Source organism: Neovison vison, chromosome 1 (assembly GCF_020171115.1).
Source record: "Neovison vison isolate M4711 chromosome 1, ASM_NN_V1, whole genome shotgun sequence".
In the NCBI taxonomy this organism is placed as follows: domain Eukaryota; kingdom Metazoa; phylum Chordata; class Mammalia; order Carnivora; family Mustelidae; genus Neogale; species Neogale vison.
The window spans coordinates 123,544,283-123,567,601 of NC_058091.1; the positions used below are offsets into that span (position 1 = coordinate 123,544,283).

Genomic DNA, 23,319 nt, shown 5'->3' on the forward strand with positions numbered 1-23,319 from the left:
AGAGGCCTTGGTGTATACTTGTGAGTGGTGGGCAAAGCGCCAGGGCACCAGGCTAGGGCCTGCCATATACTGCATTGCACATTTTACTCTAAGTTTAATGGGAAGATATTGCAAGGATTTAAAGATACTAATAGGATCTGATTTAAACGTTCAAAGGATATATCTGGGATATGAACTATAACCCAGTTTGGACACAGTAAAGTACGTATATAGAGAAGTAACAGAATTTAAGGAAAAAAGATTAATTATGGACACGTGGGTAGAAAGACTCAGGTGACTATAATGGCTGTGATTTCAGAAAATAAAATACCTGTGGTCAGGTATTTTATGGGTTTAAGCTAGTAAAAAGTTAAAATCAAACTAATGGGGAAAATATGAATAAAAAGAAAAGCATTTTAACAATACACTGATTGATAAAATTCATATTTATAACTCTAGATGTGCTGGACAGTTACTTAAAACCATTTACCTGTTGGAGGCAGGCAGTCTTTCCAATCAAAATAGCCTGCATAAATTCCAGGTTCCAAGGAGCCAACGATAGGATCTGCTTTCAACTCAATGTAATTTTCAAAGAGTCTTTGGTCTAATTCTTTCAATGAAGCCATGCTAACCTATAAACACATAATAAAGAATAACTATGACTTTTTTATCTGATCATGAGGGAAAAGTAAAATAATATAAATACTTCAGCATATTTTAAAAATACTTATGAATTTTCCTACAGAAAAAAAACACGATTTCTATTTTATTTATTTTTCAATAACAAAGACCACCCTCTTAACACAGGTTATTTAATATGAATTAATCTTCATACATGGACTATACATAGAAAGTTCAGCCCACATGAACTGTGAGTTCCTGTTGGTAGTGGAAGTAGAACAGGATGAGGCTACCTTCCTGGTCTCACTGGCACTCAAGAGGCCAAGAGTTAGAGTAGGTGGGCAGAGTCGTAAATTTGGGAATAAAGAGTCTATGGGCTCACGGCCATCTGCAGTGGACTACTGGTGATGTGTCTGCTTCTATGTCATATAGTGTAGTATCTATAAAAAGGAATATTTGTCATGCAGTGAAATTCAGCTGTAGAAAAGACAAGCAACAACTTGACTTAGAAAAATAATGAAAACCTTTAAGGAGACTAATGTACGATATAAAACAAGACTTAGGGAGAACACACATGACTTACTTTCTTTTTTTTTTTTTTAAGATTTTATTTATTTATTTGACAGACAGAGATCACAAGTAGGCAGAGAAACAGGCAGAGAGAGAGAGAGAGAGAGAGAGGAGGAAGCAGGTTCCCTGCTGAGCAGAGAGCCCGATGTCCAGCTCTATCCCAGCACCTGGGATTGTGACCAGAGCTTTAGGCAGAGGCTTAACCCACTGAACCACCCGGGCACCCCTACATACGACTTTCAAAGCTAACCAATGAGTAGTTTAACTGGAGGAACCAGTGGTCACTATGGAGACTGAAGTTAAGTACAGTAAGTACTTCAAGGCACAGAGTAAAAACAAGAGCCCCAGGACCTGTTGGATTCTCTGGAGGAATTCTACCAAACATTCAAAGAAAAAATAATACCTATTCTCCTGAAGCTGTTTCAAAAAATAGAAGCAGAAGAAAAACTTCCAGACTCTTTTTATGAAGCCAGCATTAACCTGATCCCCAAACCAGGCAAAGACTCCACCAAAAGAAAAGAGAATTTCAGCCCATTATCCCTGATGAATATGAATGCCAAGATTCTCAACAAGATCCTAGCTAACTGGATCCAACAGTACATTAAAAAGATTACCCACGATGACCAGATGGGATTTATCCATGGGATGCAGGAGTGGTTCAACATTCGCAAATCAATCAATGTGCTAAAACAAATAAATAAGAGAATAGAGAAGAACCACATGGTCTTCTCAATAGATGCAGAAAAAGCATTTGATAAGATACAGCATCTGTTCCTGATTAAAACCCTTCAAAGTATAGGGATAGAGGGAACACTCCTCAACTTCATAAAATCTATCTATAAAAAACCCACAGCAAATATCATCCTCAATGGGGAAAAGCTGACAGCTTTCCCTTTGAGATCAGGAACATGACAAGGATGCCCACTCTCACCTCTCTTGTTCAACATAGTACTAGAAGTCCTAAGAACAGCAATCAGACCAAAAAAAAAAATAAAAGGTATTCAAATTGGCAAAGAAGTCAAACTCTCTTCACAGATGACATGATACTTTATATGGAAAACCAAAAGACTCCACCCCCAAACTACTAGAACTCACACAGTAATTCAGTAATGTGACAGAATACAAAATCAATGCACAGAAATCAGCTGTTTTTTTATACATTAACAATGAAAAGACATAAAGGGAAATTAGAGAATCGATTCCATTTACTACAGCACCAAGACCCATAGGATACCTGGGAATAAACCTAATCAAAGAGGTAAAGGATCTACCTCAAGTATAGATCTATAAGGATCTATACTCAAGAACTACAGAACATTCATGAAAGAAATTGAAGAAGACACAAAAAGATGGAAGAGCATTCCATGCTCATGAATTAGAAGAATAAACATTGTTAAAATGTCTATACTGCCTAGAGTAATCTATAATCTCAATGCCATTCTGATCAAAATTCCACTGGCTTTTTCAAGGAGCTGGAACAAAAATTTGTATGGAACCAGAAGAGATCCTGAATTGCTAAGGAAATGTTGAAAAAGAAAAACAAAACTGGGGGCATCACGTTTCCTGATTTCAAGCTTTACTACAAAGCTGTGATCATCAAGACAGCAAGGTACTGGCACAAAAATAGACTCGATGGGACAGAGTAGAGAGCCCAGATATGGACCCTCAACTCTATGGTCAACTAATCTTTGACAAAGCATGAAAAAATATACAGTGGAAAAGACAGGTCTTTTCAATAAATGGTCCTGGGAAGATTGGACAGCTATGTGTAGAAGAATGTAACTCGACCATTCTCTTACACCATACACAAAGATAAACTCGAAATGGATAAAAGACCTCAGCGTGAGGCAGGAATCTATCAAAATCCTAAAGAAGAACATAGGCAGCAACCTCTTTGATATCGGCCATAGCAACTTCTTTCAAGATATGTCTCCAAAGGCAAAGGAAACAAAAGCAAAAATGAACTTTTGGGACTTCATCAAGATCAAAAGCTTCTGCACAGCAAAGTTAACAGTCAACAAAACAAAGAGGCAACCCATGGAATGGGAGAAGATATTTGCAAATGGCAGTACAGACAATGGGCTGATATCGGAGATCTATAAAGAACTCTTCAAATTCAACACACACAAAACAATAATCACATCAAGAAATGGGAAAAACATGAACAGACACTTCTCCAAAGAAGACATACAAATGGCTAACAGACACATGAAAAAATGTTCATCATCATTAGCCCTCAGGGAGATTCAAATCAAAACCACATTGAGATACCATCTTACACCAGTTAGAATGGCCAAAATTAACAAGACAGGAAACAAGAAGTGTTGGAGAGGATGTGGTGAAAGGGGATCCCTCATACACTGTTGGTGGGAATGCAAGTTGGTGCAGCCACTTTGGAAAATAGTGTGGAGATTCCTTAAGAAATTAAAAATAGAGCTTCCCTATTACCCTGCAATTGCACTCCTGGGTATTTACCCCAAAGATACAGATGTAGTGAAAAGAAGGGCCATCTGTACCCCAATGTTTATAGCAGCAATGGCCACAGTTGCCTAACTGTGGAAAGAGCCAAGATACCCTTCAATGGATGAATGGATAAAGAAGATATGGTCCATATATACAATGGACTATTATGCCTCCATTAGAAAGGATGAATACCCAACTTTTGTAGCAACATGGATGGGACTGGAAGAGATTATGCTGAGTGAAATAAGTGAAGTAGAGACAGTAAATTATCATATGGTTTCACTTATTTGTGGAGCATAAGGAATAACATGGAAGACATGGGGAGATGGAGAGGAGAAGTGAGTTGGGGTATATTGGAGGGCAGACAAACCATGAGAGACTGCGGACTCTTAGAAACAAGCAGGGTTTTGGAGGGGAGGAAGATAGGGGGTTGGGTGAGCCTGGTGGTGGGTATTATGGAGAGCATGTATTACATGGAGCACTGAGTGTGGTCATAAACAATGAATTCTGGAACACTGAAGAGAAATTTTAAAAAATTTTATGTGTCATAAAAATGCATAAAGTATTATATTATGAGAAAAAAACCATAGGGAAATGAATTGAAAAGGCACTTCCAAACAGAAAATATCTGAATATGAGTAATGTGTAAGAAAAAGGGCTTAACATCATTTAATCAGAAAAAGCCAATTAAAGCAACAGAATTGACTGAAATAAAAAAGAATGATATATTAAGTGTTTGTAAGGACAACATGGAGCAAATGGAATACTCACACATTGCTTTAAAATGAGAACTAAAATCAGATACCCACTCTGAAAAACAATTTAGAATTCCTAATTAACTTATTCCATGACAGCAATTACAAGATGAGAGAGTACAAATGTCCATAAAAGACTTCCATGGCAACGTTCACAAGAAGTTTATTCATAAAAACCTTAAAGTGGGGCACCTGGGTGGCTCAGAGGGATGAGCGTGTGCCTTTGGCTCAGGTCATGATCTCAAAAGAGTACTAAATTCCCCGCTCAGCGGGGAGACTGCTTCTCCCTCTCCCTCTGCCAGGCACTTTCCCTGCTTGTGCTCTCTTTCTCTGTTAAATAAATAAAATCTTAAAACAACAAAAGAAAACAAAACCCTTAAACTGGAAACAATCCAACACCTGTTACAGTGAGAATGATTAAACAAATTTGAGTTATCCAAACTCAGCTATAAAAGAAAATAAATTACTTACAGACACAACAATTTGGATGAATCTCAAAAATTAAGCTGGAGCAAAAGCAGCTAGACACAAAAGATTATTAACTGTACAGTTCCTTTTAACACAAAGTTAAAGAACAGACAAAACTAATACATGCTGATAGAAGGGTGCCTACTGACTTGGAATGGGGAATGAGGGAAATATATCTTGATTTAGGTGTTGGATACTGGGATGTATATATGCATTAAAAGTCACTTATTTGTACACTGAAGATTAATGTTTTACTGTATATAATTCATACTCTATTTTTTAAAAAAATGGTTGAAAATAAATAAATGGGCAGATAGAGACTAGGCAAGTGAAAGAGAAAGGGGAGTAGCAGTTATTAATGTCTGACAAAGCAGAATTAAGGTCAACAGTACCTCATAAATTTTGTTGTAGGAATTCAAAAAGATAATTTATGAGACTTAAATATAGTACATTTAAAGTACATCACAAATTTCTCAGCTATCATTATTATACTATTATTATTTATTTCAACATGCCCAATTTTCACTAGAACCCTGTTCATGATAGCTAATAAATACAGATGTTAGCTAAATTTGCTTGACCCCTACTACCCAAGGAGAAGGTCTGTTCATCATTAAAGCACTATCTAATAGTGATGTATGAAAGTTAAATGAAAAGAAAAAAAAAACCTTAAAGGAAATCACAGTCTAATAGGGAAGAAAGGCAAGAAAACATTTATAAAACGTTCAAAGAACAAAGCTGTTAAGGGAGAGAGGGAGTGCTTATGGGGTACCTTTAAGGGTACTGGGAAAGGCTTTCTTTAAAAAAAAAAAAAGAGGTGCCAATTTAGTAATTATGCAATCAGAAACAGATGTATTCACTAAATTCTTACATTTGAGTGCTTACATTTAAAGTACTTCAAGTTGTTGGTAATAACTTACAGAAATACAGAATACATTAGGAGGTAGCATTTCAGATGCAGGGGCAAATAATGTTGGTAATAATCTACCATTATATCGTCTTAGGCAGCAATACACATATCAAAAGATATTCTGACAACATACAGCCTGATCTGTACAGCAGTAAGTGCACATGCCAGACATGTGCCGAAAAACACACACCTACATAGATGTCTTATTTCCACAGTTTCTATATAGTTGTCTTCAACTCATTCAAAATAGTTAAAAACATGATCATTAATTAATGTTCTAAATTTAAATTTTCTAATTTACTATTTTTAAAGCTTTTTGTTAAAAATCCTTCTTAAAAAGTATGTTTCAGAAAAAGAAAAAATAATTTTAAAAAAGTTAATTTCAGTTCAGAGATGACAGAAAGAATACAGTGAACTAAGTAATCTCGACAGAAACAAAATAATCAAATTACAATAAGAACATCACCTATCCAAGTGAATATGAATGACTAGATTCAGTTAAATTAATATACTTTAAAATTTTTTTACAAATGAGTGGTCAGACAAATGGCAAATTGACATTACTTTGTGTTACTAAAACACAACTTGTCAAATGTGGACAAAATAAATGCCAAGTAAATAATTAACTTTTAAAAATAAACTCTTAGTCCCTAGTAGAGGTGGCACTAATAAAAGAAAACAAAAACAGGAAAAAACAGGATATACTGTCACCCTGAAACAAAAAGACAATGTCTCTAGCACTTAGTGAGAGCCATTATTCCTTACTTCCCTTACCTTCCGCTGTGATTCTAACCTGGTAACTTGCTACTAATCTTTATTATTCCTCAATCTTTTCTTTTTCGTGAATTTTTTATAATCAAGTTAACTGTCTCACATCCCACTATTGAGGCTTCTCATAACTGCTCCAATCTTCTTCTTAATAGGGTGTCTTTTGTTTGACTATAGATTGTATGTGATTTGGCCACCTACAAAAAACAATCCAAGGAGCATGGGAAATAACTTTCTCCTTCTGTCTGCCACTTTCACTGCCACTGCCACCACCTCCTATACTGATGTTTGAAATTATACCATTCCAGAGCAAGTTAATCATTTTCCTTTACTTAGTGACAAAAACCAAGTTTCTGGGGGCGCCTGGGTGGCTCAGTGGGTTAAAACCTCTGCCTTCGCCTCGGGTCATGATCTCAGGGTCCTGGGATCCAGCCCCACATTAGGCTCTCTGCTCAGCAGGGAGCCTCCTTTCCCTCTCTCTCTCTGCCTGCCTCTCTGTCTACTTGTGATCTCTGTCTGTCAAATAAATAAATAAAATCTTAAAAAAAAAAAAAAACCAAACAAACAATACCCAACTTTTCTAGCAACATGGACAGGACTGGAAGAGATTATACTGAGTGAAATAAGTCAAGCAGAGAGAGTCAATTATCATATGGTTTCACTCCATTTGTGAAGCATAACAAATAGCATGGAGGACAAGGGGAGTTAGAGAGGAGAAGGGAGTTGAGGGAAATTGGAAGGGGAGGTGAACCATGAGAGACTATGGACTCTGAAAAACAATCTGAGGGTTTTGAAGGGGCAGGGGGTGGGAGGTTGGGGGAACCAGGTGGTGGGTATTGGAGAGGGCATGGATTGCCTGGAGCACTGGGTGTGGTACAAAAACAATGAATCCTGTTATGCTGAAAATAAATTAAAAAAATTAAAAAAATAAAAAATAAGTAAATAAAAATTTAAAAAACCCCCCAAATTTCTGGAAATGAAAAACAACTGAAATAAAATGGCAATAGACAGCAAATTTTAACAAGATTAGATACAAATCAAGAAAAAGTCAAGGAGAAGAGAGAGCTGAATGAATTATTCCGAATCACTAAAGGAATTAGAGATGGGTGGGGAAAACATGAACAAAAAATGTTAGAGACATGAAGAGAGTGAGGTCTAACATCTATCCTATAGGAGGTCTTGAAGGAGAGAAAAAAGTGAATAGACTCTGAAAAACAATCTGAGGGGTTTGAAGTGGCGGGGGGGTGGGAGGTTGGGGTACCAGGTGGTGGGTATTATAGAGGGCATGGCTTGCATGGAGCACTGGGTGTGGTGAAAAAATAATGAATACTGTTTTTCTGAAAATAAATAAATTGAAAAAAAAAAAAAAAAGAAAAGAATAAATATTTAAAGAGGTAATAGCTGAGATTTTCCAGACCTGATTAAGGGTATCAATCAGTCAGGGAAAAAAGGCCAACAATATACACCAAGAGACACATCATGGTGGAACTATGAAATATTAGAGACAAAGAAAACAAAAAATATCTAAAAGGCAGACAAATAAAGACTTATTACATATCTCTCAGTAAGTGACAAATTGAAGGCCAAAACACATAAAAGGAATGGATATAGAAGACTGAACAACAAAATTCACAAACTTGATCTAATGGTGTTTAAAACTGAAGGATGTGATATTTTCAAGCAAGGGAGAATATTTAAGAAACTCATCATGTATCAGTCTGAAAAGCAAGTCTCAACAAAATAAAAAACATGATATTCACTGACCTCATCAGCATAATTAAGTTAAAAATCTCTAACAAAGAGAAAACTAATTCCCAACATGGAAACTAATTGCTACCCACCCACCCACTCCCAATTTGGAAATTTAAAATCACACTCCTATATAGTTGTGTGTCAAAGAAAAACTCACAATTTTTTTTTTTTAAGATTTTATTTATTTATTTGACAGAGAGAGATCACAAGTAGACAGAGAGGCAGGCAGAGAGTGAGAGAAGGAAGCAGGTTCCCCGCTGAGCAGAGAGCCCGATGTGGGATTGGATCCCAGGACCCTGAGATCATGACCTGAGCCGAAGGCAGCGGCTTAACCCACTGAGCCACCCAGGTGCCCCTGAAAAACTCACAATTAAAATGAGAAAATACAAAATAGAACAAATAAAATATGTTAATATGTGGGAAACCACTAAAGAGTTAGAGGGACATTCATAACCTTGAATGTTTATATTAAAAAGGCAGAAAGGTTTGGAATCAATGATCTACATAACTAAAACAATTAAGCTAAGTGCTCAAATTACTGTGACAGGAAACAAGGACATACAGAGAGATTAGTAAAGCCAAAATTTGGTTCTTGAAAAGACTCTGATCAAGAAAAAAAGACTGAAAATATTAAGTTTAGGAATAACCTCAGATGCCGTTGAAACTGAGATAATATGAAACTATTATAATACAACTTTATACCAATAAAATTAGAAATTTAGGCAAAATGGAGAAAGCCCAATAAAAATACAGATTATTGCAACAAGAAGAAACAAAACTTGAATGGTTCTTTAACCATTAAAGAAATTGAACCAATAATTAAAAATCATCTCACAAAGAAAAAGCTAGAGAGTTCTTATAACTATTCAAAGAATAAACATTCGAATGCTATATAAACTCATAGGAAGAAAAGAGGAATACAATTTTTTAATTTGTTTTACAAATTAGCATAAGCTACATGTAGCAATATGGATATATATCAAAAACAATATTGAGTAGAGAAAGCAAATCAGAGAAAAAGAATACATACCATATAATCCCATTTATGCTATTTTAAAAGTCAAAAACAGGTAATATTAAATAATGTATTGTTTATAAACCACAAAATGCAGAAGTGTCTGTCCATAAGGGAAAATGGATGATTCAGATGTGCAGGGCACAAACAGTCCTGGGAATATACTCCATTTCTTCAGCCTGGCAACAGGTGAACATGTGTTCATTTTTTGTTCTTCTATCTTATACCTATATAAGATTTAGTCCTTTAGAGAGATTAAAATATTTAATATTTTTATATTTGAAAAGAATTTATAATCTAGAAAAGAAGCATACCAATATTAAACTAATCATGATACAATGTGTTAAGATGTTAAAAAAAAAAAGATGTTATTCTAGTGCTATAATATAAACAAGGTATCACAGGAATAAAGAAGAGGATTTGATCCATTTTGCAGTTTGGGAGAAAGAATGAGAAGTCTTTCCACAGGGTGAGACATCTATATCTGAGATAGATAGGTAGATGATCAAGATTTTGTCAAGTTGAGGTTGAGGAAAAGGTATTCTAGACCCATAGAACAATACGAGCTACAGGTAAATATTCTTAAAATAGAGCTTGGTAAGCTGACGTTGAATGAATGTTTATTGAAGTTCTAAAAGACCTGACAAATAATCCGAAATACTCAAGGAAAGATGAATAGCTAGATGATAGGGTATTGGTAAGTATAAAGGAGATGAATGGCATAAGACAAAGAAGTACGGGTCTAGGTTAAAACAATATGAACATTATCAGCCTAAGGAGTTTAGGTTTTATTCCTCAGTCAATGAGAAGACTGAAATGTGGGAAGGAGGAAGAATATAATCAGATCTGTATTTTTGAAACTCCATGGATAATTAAAAAGTGAAATTTAGAGCATAAGCAGAGCATCTGGAGGAAGGGTTCTGCAATAGCACAAGGATCAGATGATGAAAGAGAATTGATTTTGGATAGGAAGAACAAATTAGGGAGGGAAAGAGAGAAGATTGTTCAGAGGTTGAACCATCCATTCCTAAGGAATGAGTCAAAGACAATTCCCAAGTCCCTGACTTGCTGACTCAGTTAATACTGACTAAGGCAGGAAACACAAAAAGCAAAGCTGATTTGGAGGAGGAAGAAGGAATAGGACTTTGGTTTGGGTAAGCTGCTCTGATATCCCAGTGGCAACTTCTAGTGGAGACGTCTGACAGGAAACAGATCTGCAGCCTAGGAATGAAATATGAGCTAAAGATACAGATTTGGAACTCATGGGCATCCATGATAAATGAAGCAGTGGGAATAGATGAGATCTCCTAAGGAAAAGGCACAGAATGTGAAGAGGAAACAAAGTACAAGTCCAAATAACAGAAACAGTACAAGGATGGTAAAAGACAATCACTTAAGTTGTTGAATTGTACCTGCTCAGGTTCAAGGTTTTTGATTTAGGACTCCACACAATATGGAACTGATGACCAACAGTCTTACTCACTTATTGCCTATACCTTCCCAACTTTCCAAAGAGACTTATCTTGATGAAGTCCCCAAAGTTCATTTTCGCTTTTGTTTCCTTTGCCTTTGGAGGCATGTCTTGAAAGAAGTGGCTGTGGTAAATGCTGAAGCAGTTACTGCCCATGTTCTCCTCTAGGATTTTGATAGATTCCTGCCTTATGTTGAGTTAATGCCTTTCTCTCATCTCTGAAACAATCATTTCTCTGTGAATTCTTATATTCTTCCTTGCTTTGGGAAAGCTTTTCTGAATTACTTTCTGTATTGGGGAACCAATATTTTACTTTATAAATCATAAGGTCTTTGTGTCCTTCCTACTATATTACCTCGTTCTCTTTCTTTTTCCCCTTCCCATTTATACAAAGAACTTGAGGCAGTTAAATAGGGTCAAAACTAATATTTAGTAGACAGTTACACATCTGTCTCTAAACTACTGAACTCCAAAACACATTTATTTACAAATAATGTATTATATAAAAACAGCCTCTAAACAAAATTTAGGAGAAGAGATGGGAAAAAAAAATATAAAGAGATAATACAGTGAGGACTCAAAACTGTAGTCATTCACATCATATACTGAATTCAAATGATTTCAAATGAAACTTGAGAAATATATACAATTAAGCTAAAAATAATCAAATATGTAAAATATGGTATATATGTAGGTTCAGATGACACAAAAATCTTTAAAATTGATTGTTGTATGTAAAGATCTTTCCTGGACATGTGAAAAAAAAAGAAGCTGCCCTCTCCCCACCTACCGTGTCAAAATTTCTGAAAGAGATTTACGTGCATAAAATAAAACATCAATCAAGAATTTAATGCCCAGGGGTGCCTGGGTGGCTCAGTGGGTTACGTCTCTGCCTTCGGCTCAGGCCATGATCTCAGGGTCCTGGGATTGAGACCCTCACATCGGCTTCTCTGCTCAGTGGGAAGCCCGCTTCTCCCTCTCTCTCTGCCTGCTTCTGCCTATTTGTGATCTCTCTTTGTCAAATAAATAAATAAAGTCTTAAAAAAAAAGAATTTAATGCCCAACTTATTTAATGACTACAGTCCCAAGTTAGTCAAAAATCTGCAACCATACAAACTCTAAATTAGATGTTTGTTTTTTAGACTGGGACAGGTTAAAATAGTGTTTTATATATGAAAAAAATCCTTGGAATTATATAATTATGGGTACTACAATCAAATTATGTACTGAAGTGTATTAATCATATAGCTCTAGTTTTCCCTTCTCAAAGGCCTCAAGAATTAATGACTTGTGGCAATTTTGGTTTGTACACTTACAATGAAAAACACGATTTCCTTAACCCTCTAAATACCTGTAAAATGAACGCTACTAGAATATCCACAGTCAATGAACATAAGAAAAAGTGTTAACCTACCAAATAGGGAAAGGAATGCAAATTAAATCATGAAAGAATATTTTTATCTATCAAATTAAAATATTATAATCATCAATGATGACCAAATTGTGATGAAACCAGCAATATTTACCAAGAGTCTTTGGAGCTCTAATTCTACTTCTAGGAATCGATTTTGAGAAATAAAACATGTGCTCAAAAGTATCTTCACCTCTCAGTAACAAGAACAAAAATAACCTTAAGGTTCCCAGTAGGAAAAAGTTAAAAAAAAAAAAAGTATATCCACATTAGCAACTGTTATAAGCCATAACACTCACATCTCCATATTTAATAAAGGTGTTCACAATAGAACTGTCAACAGAAAAAGATTTATCTAATGTAAACTGAATTCAGAAAAATATGTTTTGTGCTCGCTTCGGCAGCACATGTACAGAAAAATATGTTTCATATTTTTCTAACATATATACATATAGGTATATGGTATATAAAAGTACTGATTACTATAAATACTAAAATATAACTGTTTATCTTTGGTGCATTATAAATATTTAAACAAATTTATTTTAGACTTTTCAGTGTTTCTCCATTTTTTTTATTACCATATAAGGTATTATTTGCTTCAAGGGTACAGGTCTTTAAATCATCAGTCTTCGACAATTCACAGCACTCACCATAGCACATACCTGCCCCAATGTCCATAACCCAGCCACCCTATCCCTGCCCCCAACACCACCCAGCAACCCTTAGTTTGTTTCCTGAGATTAAGAGTCTCTAATGGTTTGTGTCCCTCCCAGGTCCCATCTTGTGTCATTTTTTCCCTCCCTATCCCTCACGATACCCCACCCCACCTCTCAAATTCTTCATATCAGAGAGATCATATGATGATAATTGTCTTTCTCTGACTTATTTCGCTTAGCACAATACCCTCTACCACCCACCTTGTTGCAAATGGCAAGATTTTCTGGGGGTTTTTTGATGGCTGCATAGTATTTCTCCTTTTTAAAAATAATGATTGAGGGGCACCTGGGTGGCTCAGTGGGTTGAGCTTCTGCCTTCAGCTTGGGTCATGATCTCAGGGTCCTGGAATCAAGCCCTGCATCGGGCTCTCTGCTCAGTGGGGAGCCTGCTTCCTCCTCTCTCTCTCTCTGCCTGCCTCTCCCCGTACTTGAGATCTCTGTCTGTCAGATAAATAAATAAAATCTTAAAAAATAAATAAATAAAATAAATAAATAAAAATAATGACTGAGTCTTAATTTTATAAGCAAGAGAAAAATACATGACTTGGAAAAAACATTTCCAGGACTTAAGATAAAGGCAAATGGAAATGTATGCAAATGACAGGGGACTCACTGTTGGTACTTTCAGTGTGGGATCCAAATAGCACAAAGTCCACATGAGGCTTATAATGGAGCCTGTTTTACAGGAGGTATCCTGTAGGGCAAGATGAGTTTGATAGTCTGATCTGATACTAAATGAAATACATTAACCAACCTGCTTTATGTATTATTTCTTTGGTTTATTTTCATGAGAACAATTTTGTTCTTTATTTTAAGACATATGGTGTTAGGCCAAAAATTCATTCTGGATTAAGAATGGAAATACTTAGTTTTGAGTTCTGCTTTGCTCTCCTACTTACAGGTCAAATCATGAACCTCTCCAAGCATCTTTCCATATGAAAAAAATGGAGTTAATATTTTCCTTAACTACTTCATAGGGTTATTTGCATTAAAAAATTTTATTTATGAGGGGCACCAGGGTGGTTCAGTCAGTTAAGCATCCAACTCTTCATTTCAGCACAGGTCATGATCTCAGGGTCCTGGGATCAAGCCCTGTACTCAGGTTCCCCACTCAGCAGGGAGTCTGCTTATCTCCCTCTTTCCCTCTACCCACCCCCAGCTCCCTCTCTCTAAAATAAATAAATTACTCTTTAAAAAATGTATATATGAAATCATTCTAGCTTTAAATGATCATTGGTCATTAAATTCTAATGTCCTAAAATACATAGTCACTTGTGTACTGCTCCTACACTAAAATTAATTCTACTTTTGAAGAGGAGAATCAAGATGAAGGTAATTAACAACTGGCCATTTTCATGCTTCTATTGGTAGAAATACCAATAAGAAAATAGGAGGAAATATACCTAGAAGAACCCTTGGTAAATTACCAAATCCTACCTGGAAAGAGATCTGAGAGAATGTCTAATGTCTGGTGACACTGAGTTAGAGGCCCCCGGTGAATCATTATTTCCAAGAGCAGAAACAAAGTGATAGAATGAATAACAAACTATATGTGTGAACAATGTGCCCCCATAGTTTTTCTGGGATCTATGCCTTTAGAGATTTCTGTCTTCGAAAAGGGAACTATAAAAAATAATGGCAGTTGGCAGTGTTTCTCCATTAATGCAAGAAAGATATTTTAATTGGTTGGCATCATAAAATTAATGGATTCACCCATAATAAATAGAATCAGCACAAACGCTATCATATAAATTTAGTTTACTGATTCATTTATTATCCAACTTAGTGATTTCAAAATATTGAATGTCAAATATTAAAAAATCCTAATTCTAAAAAGAATCCTAATTCTGAGTGTGAAAAATGGTCTATCATTTGTTCCAAGCTTTATCTCCAGATCCAACATATTATCTTGGATTCAAAATAGTTATCAATAACTCTCTATCTTTCTCTCAAAAAAAATAAATAAATGTTTTTAAAAGTTGGGGGATGCCTGGGTGGCCCAGTTAGTTAGGCGTTCAACTCTTGGCTTTGATCAGGTCATGATCTAAGGTCATGGGATCAAGGCCCAGGTCAGGCTCCACACTCAGCGCAGAGTCTGCTTGAGACTTTCTCTCCCTCTGCCCTTCCCCCCCCAACTCTCTCTCTCTCTCAAATACATAAATAAATCTTTGGAAAAAAGTGATATCAACAAGGCTTGGAAGGATATCAAAGCCTTGTATGTCAACTTCATTCTATTTCTTTATGATATAAACTGAAGCAACAGTGACTACTCATAACTTTGTAAAAACCTAAAGAGATTGTTTTGAAGGGGCGGGGGGTGGGAGGTTGGGGGAACCGTGTGGTGGGTATTAGAGAGGGCACGGATTGCATGGAGCACTGGGTGTGGTGCAAAAATAATGAAAACTGTTACGCTGAAAATAAAAACAAATAAATAAATAAATAAATGGGGATTACATTTGAGTAGAAGAAAAAAATAGATGCCAAATTATATTAACAATTTTCAGGCTTTAATTCTAATTTAAATGATTGAGATGGTTTTTGTTTCCTATTTGGATTGTGACTGATATAGCACTCCATATAATACGAGCCCCCAAAATATTGAATAACTTTTGAACCCTTTATCTAAGAATTATATTTCTAATACAAAATGTACACTGTGTTCTAAATAGTGAGATATCCATTTTCCTGAAGAAGACGTATTTGAGAGATATGTGGCTATCAGAAGAGATAATATACTCATAGAGAACTTCTCATCATGCTCTAGAAAAGCCCAAAGGAAGAATAAATAATGCCAACTTCACTTTCTACGTTCTCACATCAATAAAGGCATTGATTTTAATGTAAACAACAACAACAACAACAACAAAAAAAAAAAAAACCTAAAGAGAACCAAACTTACTCCTTCTGTTATATGCAATTCCTAATCATTTCATGTATTTTTAAATGATTAAAAAAGTTGTTCAATAAATATATTTGTGTCACTATTGTTACTGCACAAAACACAAAGTGCCCACTTTGTACAAATACGACTTCTTTACTGCAGGGGAGCAACTTGCAATTCTCAATACAAAAATTTCTGGAAATAAACTCAACATTTGGCCCTACAGCCTTAAGTCACATTTCTCATCAAGATGATTAATCTTTACGAAAAGGCAGGAAAACAAGACAGAGCCACCCACTTTGACATTTTCATTCTTTGAAAAAAAAAAAAATCCACTTCTAGTTCATAAAGCGTAACTATCATTTGTAAAAAGTATGCAATCCATCAAGAGTGCTTTTTGATTATAAGATTAACAAGATCATTATCTTTCTTATTTTTTGCACTGAGAATACTGTAAAAGTGGTTCTAGCTTAGTTTTACTTAGAAATCTGATAAACCTTTGCCCAAGAACCAACCAACCTTTAATAAGAAGGTTGTTTCAGTTTTTCCTTTTCTGCTTACTTGAAAAAATATAAACAAAGTATAACATCTGAAGAAAAACCTACTCCATTGATCTATACAGCACTCATTTTTGTCCAACTTGGATTAGAGAGTGGAAAGCATGTATTTTTCAGGTAAGTCTTTAAACCTCCGGAGGAAGGCTGTTGTAGCCACTCTGGTGTGCGTCTTTGTGTGTGTCCCTGTGCTTCAGCACTTGTGCCCATGCTTCAGCATAGTGAAAAAAGCAAAAGCATCATTGTGGTCATTTGGAAAGGGGCTGAGGAAGAAGAGGTGTGAATAAGCAGGAAGAGGTTTATCTGCAGGCTCAGGGAGTTTGCTGTTGGCTCTAAAGCAAAAGTTTTAACCTAAAAGGAGCCAAATTTGAGATGATTCTTAAAGATTTGGGTTTGATGCCTTTCTTTCCTATTTTCTTCCCTTACTTTGAACAGCCTGTGTGAGGAGTAAATCAGCTTTTGCCTTGAGAAAACTTTGATCTAGAGAAAAGAAGAGAATATTAAATTAACAATTCTCAAGGTGAGTTATAAGAAGGGCAGGAATCATTCAAAGTCAGGGTAGGGTGAAGATGAGGAAGGTATATGGGTGTGGGGAGGGTAAGGACAGAAAAGTATAGGAAAAGTAAAAGAGACTTTTCTACTTTGCTTATGTAGAAAAGTACTAAGAAAGTAGTTTGGAAACTAAATTGTTAAAATAACCACCTTGTTAATTTAGCATAATTCATTTACCTGTGTTATTTTCTCTATTCCTTGGAAGTTGTGCTTTTCAAAATGCTCTGCTATATTCAGAAAAGTGTGACGTTCTAGGTAGCAGCAGTTACTCAGGACTATCAAAAGTCTCTGTTCCTAAAAGTAAAACAAATGTTTAGAAAATTACATTTAAAATAACAAACTGGGTAACAGTTATCATTTATTACATTTAATTATAATCTCTTCATGTTTAATATCAATATTCAATGTTTTGTTTTTCTTGGTCCCTTTTTTCCCCAATAATATAGAGAGAAACAATATAATTCTGTAACTCTATATTTTATAACTGCTTATTATTACATAATGCACTAAAGAGTCAAATAATGCTGTCTTTTGAAATTTAATTGTTGTATGGAAAAATAGCTAACTAGTAAGGTAGGATCAGTTGTTGTTCTTGTGACAGGGGTTTATTTTACTGGTTATTCTGCCCAATATTTTTTGCAACAAAAAAGGCTATAAAAATTAATATTTTAAAATAGTTACAAATGTAAAAATTCATAGAAAGTAATTTATAAATTTTTCTTAACTTGAAAGAGAATTATAATGCCATCTATATGATGGGGTCCTTCCAAAATCTGGGCCTTCACAGATGCATATTATGTAGAATAGTTTCCCTCTCATGGGGAGTGATAAAATAAAAGCAGGGAACTTTCCCATAGTATTGGATATGAAGAGGGCTAGAGCCTCATACTCTATGTTCTCCAGGGTTCTAGCCACTTTAAGGTAATTTCTTATTAAAATTACCACACCCCAAGGCTGATGAATAAACATCATCTTATAGTTCAGAAGAACTATTTTTGTAAACAAAATTCCAGGAATGGCAGTTATCTCCGCTGTTGTGGCTCACCAAGAATACTTTCCCATGCTCCCTCAGTGTGAGAGCATTCTCTAGAACAACAGTGACTAATTTAGGGCTTTAATTTAAGATCCCTTGACTAAACATTAAGGCAAAACTACTTTCCAGGAAAAATTTTCAGCCATATTTTGCTTACTGTTTTATATGTAACTTATGTTAAAGTCAACACTCTGAACTCAGTTGCCAAGTACAGCTTATACCTCCCAATAATTTCATTTAGCTCCATCAAAAATTTTAAAACTTTCTAAATTTCTTTCTTTAAAATATTATTATCTATTGCTGGCACAGTGGCCTATTCAGTGCCCCTTTTGGTCATCAACAAATATAATTAAAGGGCAAGGAGTTATTAAAAGTATCCTCGAGTAAATGAAAGGTTGTGAATGGCCTTGAATTAATCGATGGATGGGAAATAAATTACAAACCGAGGAAAATAGGGCTCTGTTATGTATACCACTCCTCCACATTTTGTGAATAAATGGCAAATGAGAACCAGAAGGAAAGCAGTAAACAGCACTGCAAAGGCACACAGGTCAGTTTGAGGAAGGGGTATATTCCCTCCTGCCCCATACTTGGTATTATCATTATATAGTGGTCCTCATAAAGAACATAAAATAAAGTAAGCATAAGGTGTCCTCAGCCACTCTAAACATGCTGCACTCTGCAAAAATCTCAACTGATTTTTCAGTTACAAGATCAATCCTCAATTACCTTTTCCTCCAAATATTAATCTTATAGTCTAACAGACCCTGGGGCATGCCACATCCTCTCTGCCCTGTTAATTAATGCTTTTTAAATTTTTCTCCCTATAATCTGCATTGCTCTTCCTCCAAAATGGAAAAATAGTTTGAGTGATTTGAAGTCTTATTCTTGATAATCATATTTTTCTTCCCAACTCTGACCAGTCAGAAGAAGTCAAAGTGGGAAGAATAATTGAACACTACAATAATCAAATTCTTAAACTTGAGTATTTATTAAAAGCTTACTAGCAACTTAAATGAATATGTATGTTTGAAAATAACAACTCAACCTATCAAAGGCAGTACTTGCCAATTATGTATTATTTCAATTATTTCTCACAGAATCTCTGAGATTGTAGGCATACCATCTCAATTTTCTCCAGGAGAAAACTGGACACCCTCAATGACATGCCCAAGATTATTCAGTCAGTAAGAAGATCAGGAAGCAACCTGGACCTCTACCATACCATAACTGCCTCTCCGCCGAATAATAGAACAAAACCCTAAGAAGATCTCAATAATCTGCGTCAAATCTAATGAGTTATCATACAAATGCAGAGAAACACAGGAACTAAACTTGGTACCAAATGAACAATTTTAGGGAGTAAAATGGTAGAGAAAAGGTCCTGTGACTGGGAAAAGCAAGTATGAAACACCTGCTGTGTGGTTGACAGTAAGTTCAATGTGACACAATAGAGATGTAACCTAATGTGTAGTTCTGGCTGCTTCCCAGTTGCCAGGGCCACATCAAACCCCAGTACTCCATTCTTGAAAGAGGACAGAAGTAGATTAAGAGGAGACTCATTGCCATATCGACTAGGAGATGCCTAAAAGATTTAGGGTGTTACCTAAGAGAAAGGAAGATTCCAAGCCCACACAACAAATGTTTTCAAACACTAAAAAGATTGTCATGTAGAAATCAGGCTTGTTCTAAAGGGCAGAGAAAAAAAGCATAGTTGGCCCAATAGCTCATAAGGCCCTTCTCAGTTTAGAAGGCTCTTTCCTCCAGCCTGTGTCTCTCTAATCTACTAAGTTCACAGTGCAAAGAATGATCCAAACTCATTACATCAACTTCCTTGGCTCCTATACATGTTCAGATAGCTCATTAGCAATCCACTGATATGTTTCTCCTACAGGCTACCGCCTAACTGCCAAGCCCGTAACGCTCCAGTTTTCATCTGACCCACCTGATCTTCTACTAGTCTTTGAAACTGTTAAATACTCCTTTGTTTAAATTATCTCTTCCATCTCTCTCAGGAACACTGTTTCATTTGAATTTTCTTCTCTCTCTCTCTCTCTGATTATTCTTTTTTGGGAACTTTGAGGCTCTCTGCTTCTGGCCATCCCTTAAATACTGGTACCCCAATGTTATTTTTATATATCTGGTCCTCCTCTCATTCTACCAATATTTTTCCTAGTATTTTCCTGAGTATACTCATCCACTCCCAGGCCTTGTATTCCTTATACAGTTTACCCCTGAACAACACAGGTTCAAAATGTACCAGTCCACTATATGCATTTTTTTTTTGATACATACGGTACAGTACTGTAAATGTATTTTCTCTTCCTTATGATTTTGGTAACATTTTCTTTTCTCTAACTTACTTTACTGTGATATTGTGATATAGCATATAACATATAACATAATAACATATAAAACGTGTTAATTGCCTGTTATTGGGAAGGCTTTTGCTCAACAATAGACTATTGGTAGTTAAGTTTTAGGGGAGTCAAAATTTACAAACAGATTTTTGACTGACTGAGGCATCAATGACCCTAGCCTACCCTCATTGCTCAAGGGTCAACTGTGTATTACTGATTCACAAATCTGTATTTAGATTTCTTTCCTGGAGTCCAGACACATATATCTAATCACCTGCTAAATATCTCTGCTTGAATGTCACTCATTTAATTCATCTGGTCCCAAACTGAATTTTTTATCTTTCCTATTATAACAAATTCTTTACTTAGGAGTTCATACTTATAAATATAATATCTGTGGTAATGATACAGGGCAGGAAAGTTTGGTCATATTTTTTTTTTCTTGAGAGATACATATATACATACATACATGTACACACACACACATACACCCTTCAAGCAAATGACAAACCAGAGAGCGTTTTTTTTTTTTTTTTTTTAAGGATGGACAGGTCTAAATTTAAAGAGCTGAATTTATAATAAAGAATGTATGTTAATCATCCCCAAATACCTGTATATGCTAAAATAAGATATAACTGTACATATATAAAAAGGTGGTATGGCTGGCTTTTTTTTGCCACAGAACTTTATGTTCAAATGAAATGCTATTAGGGAACTTACAGAAATAAAATAGAGAAAAGCATAACTTCTCTAGTTAAAGAGGAAAAACATGGGGAGATGGGCCCCCATCTTCTGCTGCCTCTTCAACTTTCAAATAGCAAGGAACCATTAGGGCACCTACTTCACACTCAAAAACTTGAATTATGCAAGGAGTAGATGGAACCACTTAAATAACAACTTCAACTAAAAGGTTTTTAAGTTGTGGAATACATATAAAATTATATTTTTACTAAAATTTTCACAAAATAAAGCACAGCTCAAAATTATAGAAAAGTATACTACAACAGGAATACAATATCTGCCTCTCAAAGTAATTTAGATTATAAGCAAAGTAATTTAGACTCATTTATAAGTCATTATATAATTTAAAAATGGTAAGTTTAGCTTTTTATTTATCATCTTACTTACAGAAGTCAAACTGAAATCTTCATGGATACTTCCAAACAAATCGGGAGAAGAAACATCAACTGAAAGACTAAAAAGGAAGCAAGTAAGAGAACAGTAACAATTAAAGCACAAAAATTAACAATGTTAATATAATGTCATATATCTATTACAACTCAATAAAAAATGCAATGAACTTTATGTAAACTTGACTTTAAAATATTTTGGTCAAAAATCTCATAACTCTGCTTTATATTTAACAACAGCTCAAAATAGACACAATAGGCTATCTATTAATACAGGTCATATGCTGTTTGTTTTGAGTATATATGCAATACTCAAATTAAATTTTTAAAAATCACCAAAGGGAGAAAAGACCCAAATGGCCAAGGAAATGTTGAAAATGAAATGAAATGAAATGAAAAATGAAAAAATGAAAAACAAAGCTGGAGGCATCACATTGCCTGATTTCAAGCTTTATTACAAAGCTGTGATCACCAAGACAGCATGGTACTGGCACAAAAACAGACACATAGACCAGTGGAACAGAGTAGAGACCCTCAACTCTATGGCCAAACAATCTTCAACAAAGCAGGAAAAGAAATCCTGTGGGGAAAAGACAATCTCTTCAACAAATGGTGCTGGGAAAAATGGGACAGCTCAGTACAGAAGAAAAAAACTCGACCATTTTCTTACACCATACACAAAGATAAATTCAAAATGGATGAATTCCTGTGAGACAGGAATCCATCAAAATCCTAGAGTAGAACATAGGCAATAACCTCTTCAACACTGGCTACAGCAACTTCTTTCAAAACACATCTCACATTGGCTATAGCAACTTCTTTCAAGACATGTCTTCAAAGGCAAGGGAAACAAAAGCAAAAATGACCTTTTGGGACTTCATCAAGATCAAAAGCTTCTGTGCAGCAAAGGAAACAGTCAACAAAACAAAGAGGCAACCCAAAGAATGGGAGAGGATATTTGCAAATGACACTACAAAGGGCTGATATCCAAGATCTATAAAGAACTTTCAAACTCAACACCCAAAAAAACCAGATAATCAAGTCAAAAAATGGGCAGAAGACATGAACAGACACTTGTCCAGTAAAGACATACAAATGGCTAACAACACATGAAAAAATGTTCATCATCATTAGCCATTAGGCAATTCCAAATCAAAACCACATTGAAATACCACCTTACACAGTTAGAATGGCAAAAATTAACAAGGCAGGAGAAAAACAAATGTCAGAGAGGATGTGAAAAAAGGGGAACCCTCTTTCTCACTGTTGGTGGGAATGCAAGTTGGTGCAGCCACTTTGGAAACAGTGTGGAGATTCCTCAGAAAATTAAATATAGAGCTATTCCATGACCTGGCAATTGTACTATTGGGTATTTACCCCAAAGATACAGATGCAGTGAAAAGAAGGGCCATCTGTACCCCAATGGTCATAGCAGCAATGTCCACGATCGCCAAACTGTGGAAAGAGCTGAGATGCCTTTCAACAGACAAAAGGATTAAGAAGATGTAGTCCATATATACAATGGAATATTACTCAGCCATTAGAAAGGATGAATACCCAACTTTTGTATCACCATGGATGGGATTGGAAGAGATTATGCTGAGTAAAATAAGTCAAGCAGAGAAAATCTATCATATGGTTTCACTTACTTGTGGAAAATAAGGAATAACATGGAGGACATTAAGAGAAGGAAAGGAAAAGTGAAGGGAGGTAAATTGGAGGGGGAGGTAACCATGAGAGACTGTGAACTCTGAGAAACAAACTGAGGGTTTTAGAGGGGATGGGGTGGAGGGATGGGTGAGCCTGATGGTGGGTATTAAGGTGGGTATTCCACGTATTACAAGGAACACTGGGAGTTATATGCGGACAATGTATCTTGGAACACTGCCTCAAAAACCAATGATGTA

General features: G+C 35.5%; 1 protein-coding gene across 2 annotated transcripts in view; it reads right to left on the minus strand.

The window, feature by feature from the left end:
• Positions 1–23,319, minus strand: part of EXOC2 (exocyst complex component 2) — a 295,982-nt gene that overhangs the window by 71,537 nt on the left and 201,126 nt on the right. For both annotated transcript variants that reach the window (XM_044257816.1, XM_044257809.1), the window contains exons 21-23: positions 21,411–21,477; positions 17,067–17,183; positions 470–611 (exon numbers count right to left, since the gene is read on the minus strand). In XM_044257816.1, the coding sequence (XP_044113751.1) occupies positions 470–611; positions 17,067–17,183; positions 21,411–21,477 (326 nt within the window). The remainder of the gene's footprint in view (positions 1–469; positions 612–17,066; positions 17,184–21,410; positions 21,478–23,319) is intronic.